General features: G+C 47.0%; 1 protein-coding gene across 4 annotated transcripts in view; it reads left to right on the forward strand.

The window, feature by feature from the left end:
* The first annotated feature begins 2,122 nt into the window (after positions 1-2,122).
* The window catches only part of MRPS25 (mitochondrial ribosomal protein S25), a 23,105-nt gene continuing 14,839 nt past the window's right edge, over positions 2,123-10,388 (forward strand). For all 4 annotated transcript variants that reach the window (XM_029241836.1, XM_029241837.1, XM_029241838.1 and 1 more), the window contains exons 1-2: positions 2,123-2,389; positions 7,052-7,158. In XM_029241836.1, coding sequence (XP_029097669.1) covers positions 2,256-2,389; positions 7,052-7,158 — 241 coding nt within the window. In that variant the 5' untranslated portion in view covers positions 2,123-2,255. The remainder of the gene's footprint in view (positions 2,390-7,051; positions 7,159-10,388) is intronic.

Here is a 10,388-nt window from a genome sequence, read left to right on the forward strand (position 1 = left end):
GCATAGGGCAAGGTATAGGAAGGGGTGTGGAGCTCCCATGCCCCCCTCTGGGCACATCACTCTCCAGCACCATGGTGTGTTCACCAACTTGGAAGCTCTCCAACTCCCTAAATTAGGGTTTTTATAATGAAGGCTTTATTACATAGGCGTGATTGATTGAATCTTTTGGCCATTAGCGATTAACTCAACCCTTAACCCGTTACCTTCCTGGAGGTCAGAGGTTGAAAGGGGCTTGTTATGGATAACAAAAGCCACTCCTTTCACCTTCATCTTTCCAGAGCTGTTTCAGGAACAGGGACAAAAATTAGATATGACAAAATAAGCTCCTATCACTCTTATCATTAAGGAAATTATAAGAGTTTTAGGAGCTCTGGCCAGGAGCTGGGAACAAAGACCAAACATATTTCTTATTCTTTATCACAGAGGGGGATTCAGAGACAGGAAGGTCACAGCCCAAGGACACAGACCCACTAAAATACTGAAATTTCACCATAAAATTACAGAATGCTTCCCTGCTACCACACCTTACTACCACACCAACAGAACTCCAGTATAAGGATGCATTACAGCTAAAAGAGCTACAAAACACAGACTCTAGGGAAGCCCAAAGTCAAGAGAGACAAAAACAGACACTAGAGGAATTTGAAGCCTCTGGGGCCTACAGCTAAGCAAACAAACACAGCTCTACTTCTAGCCAGAATAACATAACCCCTCATAGTAGAGGCTTATTTACCTCAGTTCCTATTACCTAATACAGCCAATAATGTCTCACTTTCAACAAAAAAGTTTAAGTGTGCTAAAAAAGGTAAGGGAAATACCCCACAGTCTGATAAAACAAAGCACATATCAGAACCAGATTCAGATATTACACAGATGTTGGTGTTATGAGATAGAAAACTTAAATGATTAATATGTTAAAGAGTCCAGTGGTAAAATAAATAATATGCAAGAACAGATGGGTAATGTCAGCAGAGATAAGGAAACTAAGAAAGATTGAAAGGAAATGCTAGAAATAAAAAAGACTAACAAACAATGCCTCTGATGAGCTCATCAGTTGACACAGCCAAGGAAAGAATCAGTGAGTCTGGAGATAGGTCAATTCCCTACTGCAAAGCAGAGGGAAAAAAGAATGAAAAACAACAAAAACACCGAATAGAACATCCAAGAACTATGGGACAATTTCAGAAGAGGTAAAACATGCATAATTGGAATACCAGAAGGAGAAAAAAAAATGAGAGAATAAAGAAAAATATTAAAGTAATAATGGTCAAGAACTTTCCAAAATTAATGACAGTCACTACACCACAGGTCCAGGAAGCTCAGAGAACACCAAGCAGTATAAATACCAAAAATATACACTTAGGTATATCTTATTCAAACTCTATAAACCAAAGACAAAGAAAATCTTGAAAGAATCCAGAAGAAAAAACCATCTTACCTATAGTGGAAAAAAGAGCTGACTACTCATCAAAAACCATGCAAGAGGAGAGTGGAGTGAAATAAAGTGTTGAAAGATGCCTCCCAACCCCCAACCTAGAATTCTATATCTGGCAAAATTATCCTTCAAAAGTGAAGGAGAACGTTCTCAGATCAGTAGGAAATGCATCTCATCGACCTTTTGCTTTTCAAGAAATTGAGGTCCAGAGCTCTCAAGTGGCTAAACTAGAAAGGAGTGGATCCCAAAATCTCCTTTTTTTTTTTTTCCTTTTTTCAAGTCAGGTTTTTAATTTTTTTTTTTAAGTCAATGTTAGAAATTGCTTAGTTCTAACCCTTCACTTTAAAACTGGAGAAGTTGAGAGAGGAAAACTGACATATTTGAGGTTGAACAGAAAGTTACTAGCCGACTTGGTGTTCAAACTCAGCTCTCCTGAATTATTTCCTACTGTAAGTTTGTTGTCTGAATGATTGAGTTTGAGCCTATATAAAATATTTTCCCTTGGCGGAGGGGAGAAAGACTTGATTCACAAATCGTGAAAACCTTAACGTTCCAACAGGAGCTTTAACGCTTAGGCATACGTGCCGGCTCCCACCGCCCCCGCCTAAGGAAAACTCTGCCAGCCAGTACTACAAGTCCCAGGCCGCTCCGCGGCGCGCGCGCTGCCCGCCGGGAGGAGTCTCCGGTGAGTCTGCGCGGGAAGTGGAAATCGGCGCGGAGGAGAAGCGGCGAGAGGGCAGCCCGGGCGGCGTCAGCTTAGCTCGTCTGTACTCGCTGCTGGGCTCGCGGCCGCCGGTCCGGCTCCTCCGCCGCAGCCGCCATGTCCATGAAGGGCCGCTTCCCGATACTCCGCACCCTGCAGTACCTGGGCCAGGGAGACATAGTGTTCAAGGAGTCGGTGAAGGTCATGACGGTGAACTACAATACGCACGGGGAGTTGGGCGAGGGCGCCAGGTCAGTCCGAGCCGCCGGGTCCCACCAATAACTTGCGAGTCATTGAGACCTGGCGCTGCGCTGGCGCCAGGGCCCCCATTGCACGGACGGGCAGCTGCCCCGGGTTCCACAGCAGAAGAGGACCTCAGGGCCGCGTCGCGCCGGGTGGGGGCAGCGCTGACGGGGAGGCCGAAGCCTCCTCAGCCACCCGTGCCCCGCGGGCGGCACGCGGTCCGGGTGGAGTCCAGCCCGGGGCGACCGACCCGCTGAGGTCCGGGCTCTTCCACCTGCTGGCTTTGGGAGAGTTGCTTTTCCTCAGTGTTGCGACCGGGGTGATACCTATGTCCCAGGGCCGATTTGGGGGTGCAGTGACAGGGGTAACAGCTGCTGCCATTTATTGAGTCCTCGTACGTGCAGCGCGTTTCTGAATGCTCCTCGTGCACTAGCTCGTTTGATTTCTACAGAAACCTCGCTGTTCTCTTCACTCCAGGGATGAAGGAACGCAGGAGGTTAAGGAACTGGCTTGTCCAGGGTGCCATAGTCAGCTGGTGAGGGGGCGGTTCTGAAAGGGGGCTTCGTTCTCGAAGGACTCGTGACCCTTAGAGTGAAGTGACTGTGAGCTGCGCAGCGGCCCCCGCCCCAACTCCTTAATGCTTTTCAGCCCGCAGCAGAGTCGGGACTCATTGAATGGATCTTGCAAGTGAAAGGTTTGAACTGAATGTTGAGGCAGCAGCAGTGCTTTGGGCTTTTCAGGTGTTAGGCATAAATTTACTGAGTGCCTCGTGCTGTTGCTGGGAATTCAAGTCCTGTCTTTCAGAAACTTTGGGATTGGGTGTGTGGGATGGATCAGAGTGAGCCTGGAGAGCAACTCCCTGTGGAGGGTGGTCCCGCCATGGCGCGGCCTTCAGTGCAGGGCTGTTCAGGAGAGCCAGCAGCTACCCCCTAGCCGTTTGCTTTCCACAGGTCAACGCAAGAGCTTGAACCTACTTGCGTGGGGTCAGCTGGGATGAGGGCTTCCTAGAAGACTCAGTCTTAGGGCTGAATAGGCACCCAGATACTCCTGCATAACCAACTTTGCATCCATCCATCCATCCATCCGCACCAGGAGTCACAGGGCAGAGGCCAGGCAGGTACAAACAAAGGAGGGAGACAGTCTGGATGGGCCTGCAGTAAACTGAAAACGTGCCTTGCCTCACGGGGCCATTCACTGCTTGGCTACATCTTAGCTCTTTGGGCTCCATGGAGAATTTCTGACTTGTCAAGGAGCCAGAAATTCAGATTTTTATGTAAATCTTTGGTTTTTAAATGGTCAGCCAATCAAAATAGGCCTGCACATACTCACATGCTCAAGTATTTTAATACTCTCTGGGTAAATAGGAGCCAAACAGCCATTCTGTGTTTCACTGTTCCTAGTGATAAGGGCTTGGCTGTCCCACTGGTGCCCTTCGGGTTTGAGCCTGTCAGACTTGCTCTTTGTAGCCCCACCGGCCTTCCTTTGCTTGTTCATGTGCCTTCAGCACTTCATCTGGCCCTCCATTCCAAGTGCCTGTGGCCAGTACAGCACCGGGCTAGCAAGTCTTAGGGTATTTGCTGGGTGTGTGGGGAGCTGCCTTATTCAGAGTCTGGGAGCTAAGTTCCTCCTCACCTCTGCCAGGTGTTCTTGCCCTTAAGATGCAATGGGAGAAGTAACAGCTGCTGGAATTTATTGAGCTCTGTGTCCAGCCTTGTGCCTCAGGATCCAGGTGAATTTGATAGTGATGGAGCCCAATGCTCACAGCCCTGATCCTTTGACTTATTGGTCATGTGACCCAGGGCAGTTTACTTTTCTGGCCGTTTTTAAAAAATTAATTAATTTATTTATTTTTGGCTGCGTTGGGTCTTCATTGCTGCACGCGGGCTTTCTCTAGTTGTGAAGCCCTGCATGTGTCTTTTTGAATTATGGTTTTCTCTTGGTATATGCCAGTAGTGGGATTGCTGGGTCATATGGTAATTATTTTTAGTTTTTTAAGGAACCTGCATACTGTTCTCCATATTGGCTGTATCAATTTACATTCTCACCAACAGTGCAAGAGGGTTCCCTTTTCTCCACACCAGCATTTATTGTTTGTAGATTTAATGATGATGCCCATTCTAACCCGTGTGAGGTGATACTCATTGTAGGTGATACCTCATTGTTTTTTTAAAATTTATTTATCTATTTATTTATTTTTGGCTACGTTGGGTCTTCGTTGCTGTGCGTGGGCTTTCTCTAGTTCTGGGGAGTGGGGGCTACTCTTCGTTGCGGTGCGTGTGCTTCTCACTGCGGTGGCTTCTTGTTGTGGAGCACGGGCTCTAGGCGTGCAGGCTTAGTAGTTGTGGTGCACGGGCTTAGTTGCTCTGCGGCATGTGGGATCTTCCCGGGCTCGAATCCGTGTCCCCTGGTTTGGCAGGCAGATTCTTAACCACTGTGCCGCCAGGGAAGCCCCCTCATTGTAGTTTTGATTTGCATTTCTTTAATAATTAGTGATGTTGAGTATCTTTTCATATGCTTCTTGGCCATCTGTATGTCTTCTTTGGAGAAATGTCTACTTAGGTCTTCTGCCCATTCTTTGATTGGGATTTTTTTTTTTTATATTGAGCTGCATGAGCTGTTTGTCTGTTTTGGAGATTAATCCTTTGTCCATTGATTCGTTTGCAAATATTTTCTCCCATTCTGAGGGTTGTCTTTTCGTCTTGTTTATGGTTTTCCTTTGCTGTGCAAAAGCTTTTAAGTTTCATTAGGTCCCATTTGTTTATTTTTGTTTTTATTTCCATTACTCTAGGAGGTGGGTCAAAAAAGATCTTGCTGTGTTTTATGTCCAAGAGTGTTCTTCCTATGTTTTCCTCTAAGAGTTTTATAGTGCCTAGTCTTACATTTAGGTCTTTAATCCATTTGGAGTTTATTTTTGTGTATGGTGTTAGGGAGTGTTCTAATTTCATTCTTTTTATATATAAATTTATTTTTAATTTTTTAATTTTTGGCTGCGTTGGGTCTTCTTTGCCACACGTGGGCTTTCTCTGGTTGTGGTGAGCGGGGGCTACTCTCGGTTGCGGTGCACAGGCTTCTCGTTGCAGTGGCTTCTCTTGTTGTGGAGCACGGGCTTTAGGCACAGGGCTTCAGTAGTTGTGGCACGCGGGCTCAGTAGTTGTGGTACATGAGCTCTAGAGCGCAGGCTCAGTAGTTGTGGTGCACGGGCTCAGTTGCTCCACGGCATGCGGGAATCTTCCCGGGTCAGGGCTCGAACCCGTGTCCCCTGCATTGGCAGACAGATTCTTAACCACTGCGCCACCTGGCAAGCCCTAATTTCATTCCTTTACATGTAGCTGTCCAGTTTTCCCAGCACCACTTATTGAAGAGGCTGTCTTTTCTCCATTGTATATCCTCCAGAGGCAACAACTTTCAACTCTAACCATTTGATTAGAGTTTTACTTCCATATAGTTAAATACCATACTTAGAGAGCGCCTTCTTACTTTCTTAGCTTTAGGCTTTATCTGTTGACTTGTCACTGTGGAAGGCAAGGATTTAGCTCTTCAAGAAGCATTGCTGTTCCCTACCCCAGCACATGCATACTACTCGACCCCCCCCATCCTCCCAATATAGTCATTTAAGAATTTTGGATAAATCAGTATTCACTGTTAAATTATTATGACTTTGTAAACACTGTACACAGTTGAGTCAAATACTTTATTTTTCCTTTCTGTTTTTGCAGTTTTTTTTTTCCCCCGGGGTTATTGTCATTGCTTTTGTTTTCACTGCAGATTCTGCCCCAATTATGGACATGTCCCCAATCAAATGTCACGCAGTCAGGCCTTCTGTTGATCCTATCTTTTTCTTCTTGAGAATAAACTACAAGCTGCTATCTGGACTGGTTTTCCTGCGTTGCCATCATGTTGGCATAAACACTGAGGCACACAGCAGTAACTTGCTCTGGGTTATATACAGCTGGGAAGTGGTGAAGCCAGGCAACCACGCTTCTACCCGTGTACCACTCGCACCTTTCCATCGTCTGGTATGGGGAGCAGGGTGGCAGCAGGAAGCAGAGAATGCATTTAAATTCAGGTCATTGGGGAGGCTTTAATCAAGAGACTAATTGCAAAGGTGCAGGCAGAATCTTAACCACTGTGCCACCAGGGAAATCCCTTGCAAAGGTTTTAATGTAATCAAATTTATCTGTGTTTTAAACCTTCTGAGTTTAGAGGTTTCTCCACTCCTAGATTGTAAAAGTATTCCCCATGTTTGTTTTCATGGTTCCATTTATTTTTAAATTGTGGTATAATTTACATAAAGTGCTCACCTGTAGATACACAGCTTCTCATATGAGTACACTGTGCAGCTGTCACACCAATCAAGACCAAGGACATTTCATGGTTTCATTTTTATATTTATACTTCTGTTTTGGTGAGTTTTAGGCTAATATGCAACATGAGGTAGGAATATAGATTTCTTTTCCCTAAAATGACAAACCAAGAGTCCCAACACCCACATTCAGACAACACGTTAGTGGATTCCTGATACCTGCTTTTCCTACCTCCACCTTTTCGCGGGGAGGCAGGGTCCTTTTAGAATCTGATGAGAGTTCTGGACTTTCTCTTTAGAAGAATATACAGGTGCATCCAATTTTAGGTTAAAAACTCTCATGGGTTTAATTTCTTCTGTTTTGCAGGAAATTCGTGTTTTTCAACATACCTCAGATCCAGTATAAGAACCCCTGGGTACAGATCATGATGTTTAAGAACATGACGCCAACACCCTTCCTGCGGTTCTATTTAGGTGAGTGCAGGGCCCTCTGCCATGGCCCAGGCCTGACTTGCCTCCCATGTTCCTCCTGTGTGGCAGTCAGCGGGGGCTGCGATGGGAGCACTTGTAAACCTACGTTGGTCCTGTCACCTTGGCTCTTATACCTGGCACACAGTGACTGCACAGATCTGGTCTGTCCCTCTCCAGCCGCATCTCCTGTTGCTGCCACATCTCCTACATAAGCCTCATGTCATATGGGCTAGTCTTTCCAAATTCCCTTGCCGCACTGTGCTTTGTTGCCTTTGCTCATGTCGATTCCTTTGCTGGAAATCCCCTTTCTACTTTTCTTTGCTTAACTAAAAAATAAATCCTTTGGGACTCAGCTTGGGCACCATTTCACTCAGGAAACCTTACCTACACCTTAGATTGGACTCTCCCTTCTCTCAGGGCACGTCTCTCAGTGCTGGCCACATTCTCTTGAACAGTGTATGTGTCTGCGTGTGTCCTCTATGGACCATATGCATTTACATGATGCTCTCCTGTCCCTGTGAGGAGCAAACATGAAGATGTATTCAGTTAAATTGGGCTCAGTGCCTGGAAGTCAGAAGACCATATATTCTAGCCCAACTCTCTACTCAGTCATTCTGATCCTGAGCGAGTAATGTTCCCACTTACATATTTCTAGGGGAAGGCAAAACATCTTCCTTACACGGTTACGAGAATCGAATGAAGTATAGACTGGGAAATTCGTCAGGAAAGAAAATGATGATGTTCTTTCATTCATTCAGCAAATATGTATCAAGTTCCTGTTAGGACCCAGGCACTGTTCTAGGTGCTTGGGGTGTCAGGGAGCCATACAAACAAAGACCTCTAGCCTTGTAGAGATGATATTCCAGCAGGAGGAGATAGAATGAACAAGAAACTCAATAACATGGTTTGTTAGAAGATGAGTGCTATGGAGAAAAGAAAAATAGAGCAAGGTGGAGGCGAGGAGAATGGTGGTAGTTGGCAATTTTGTGTATATATTTCGTGTTGGCGTTTTAAAAAATTAACTTTATTGAGGTATAATTTACCCATAATAAAATGGACAGGTCTCACGTGCATGGAGTGATGAGTTCTGATAGATGTGACGGGCCTGTGTCACTGTTTCCCAGTGAAGACCCAAAAAGTCTCCCAGTACTGCTTTCCAGTTCCCAGTCCCAAGAGGGGCAACCACTGTTAGCAGTTCTTTTTTTTTTTGGCCGCACTGTACAGCTTGTGGAATCTTAGTTCCCCGACCAGGGATTGAACCCAGGCCCTCAGCAGTGAGCACAGTCCTAACCACTGGGGCCGCCAGGGAATTCCCTCTGTTAGCAGTTCTTTCACCATAGACTAGTTAGTTTTGTTTCAGAACCTAATATAGAATCTCACAGTATACGTTCTTTTGTGTCTGGTTTTCACTTGTCTTTTTGAGATTCATCCACGTTGTGTGTATCAGTAGCTTACTCGTTTTTATTGCTGCGTAGTGCTCCATTATCAGGACATACCACAGTTTATCCATTCATTTGTTGATGAACATTTGCGTTTTCTATAGATGCCAAGACAGAGCTACAAGTATGAGGTTTATTGGAGATGGGGGGCAGGCAGGGAGTCTTCAGATGGCAAAGCACGTCTGACATCTCTGGAAGGAGGTCTGGCCAGGAGACGCCTCAGATGAGAAAGTCGGGGCCGGTCAGTAGGAAGCTCTGGCTGCGTGTTGGGCAGAAGCGGCAGGTCCTGGACGTGGACCTGGGAGAGCCGGGTGGGCTTGGCTCTGCTGCTGCTGCAGTGGGTCTCAGAGACTCCTGCAAGGAGGGTCTTGCTCGAGGTGGGTGTTAGCGGCTGCCTGCTGAGAGTGGTTTTGGGAAGGTGCATGTCGCTGTGGACCTAGGTGTTCAGTTCTCCTGGGCACAGGCTCAGGATGGGCTTGCTGGGCCACAGAATAGGCACATGACCTTCTTAGAAACCACCCAGACAGGCCTCCAAAATGGTTATGCCATTTGTCCCTGCAGTCCGCAGGGTGAGGAGTCCTGCTGGCCCCCCATCCTCACCCAAACTGGTCCTATTGCTCATCTGCATTTCCTGTGGCTGCTGTAAGATCACCACGAGGTTGGTGGCTTAAAGCAATACAGATTTCTTATCTTAGTTTTGTAGGTTTGAAGTCCAACATGGGCTAAAATCAAGGTGTTCGCAGAGCCTTCCTTCCTGGAGGCGCTAGGGATGAATCCATTTCCATGCCTTTTCCAGCTTCTAGAGGCCCCCACATTCTTTATTTATTTATTTTTAAATTCTTTCTTTCTGTCTTATTTTTGGCTGTGTTGGGTCTAAGTTGCTGCGCGTGGGCTTTCTCTAGTTCCGGTGAGTGGGGGCTGCTTTTCTTTGGGGTGCGTGGGCTTCTCATTGCAGTGGCTTTTCTTGTTGAGGAGCACGGGCTCTAGGCGTGCGGGCTTCAGTAGTTGTGGCTCACGGGCTGTAGAGCGCAGGCTCAGTAGTTGTGGTGCATGGGCTTAGTTGCTCTGCGGCGTGTGGGATCTTCCCAGACCAGGGCTTGAACTTGTGTCCCCTGCACTGGCAGGCGGATCCTTAACCACTGCACCATGAGGGAAGCCCGAGACCCCTACATGCTTTGGCTCGTGGTCCCTTCCTCCATCCTCGAAGCCAGCTGCATTCGTGTCTGGCCCTCTCCAACAGTCACACGTCCCTCTGACCACAGCCCAGGAGGGTCTCCAACTTTAAGGACCTTGTGATTAATGGGGCTGTCAGATTATCCAGGAGAATCTCCCCATTTCTGGGTCCTTAGGTTTAATTTCCTCTGCAGAGGCCCCTTGGCCACGTCAGGTGTCATATTCACAAGTTCTGGGGGACTAGGTTGGGGTATCTTTGGGGGCCATTCTTGTCACCACATAAGTCTTTTCAGCCATTCCAGTGCCTGTATATCTCCTTGACATTTTAATTTGCATTTCCCTGTATCTTTCCATGTGCTTATTGGCCATTCATTTATTTCTTTTGTAAAGAGTCTGTTTGGATCTTTCGCCCATTAAAAAAAAATAGTGGGGGGCTTCCCTGGTGGCGCAGTGGTTGAGAGTCTGCCTGCTGATGCAGGGGACACGGGTTCGTGCCCCGGTCCGGGAAGATCCCACATGCCGCGGAGCGGCTGGGCCCGTGAGCCATGGCCGCTGAGCCTGCGCGTCCGGAGCCTGTGCTCCGCAACGGGAGAGGCCACAACAGTGAGAGGCCTGCGTACC

This window comes from Monodon monoceros, unplaced genomic scaffold (assembly GCF_005190385.1).
Source record: "Monodon monoceros isolate NGI ecotype Baffin Bay Population unplaced genomic scaffold, NGI_Narwhal_1 Super_Scaffold_3, whole genome shotgun sequence".
Lineage (NCBI taxonomy): Eukaryota > Metazoa > Chordata > Mammalia > Artiodactyla > Monodontidae > Monodon > Monodon monoceros.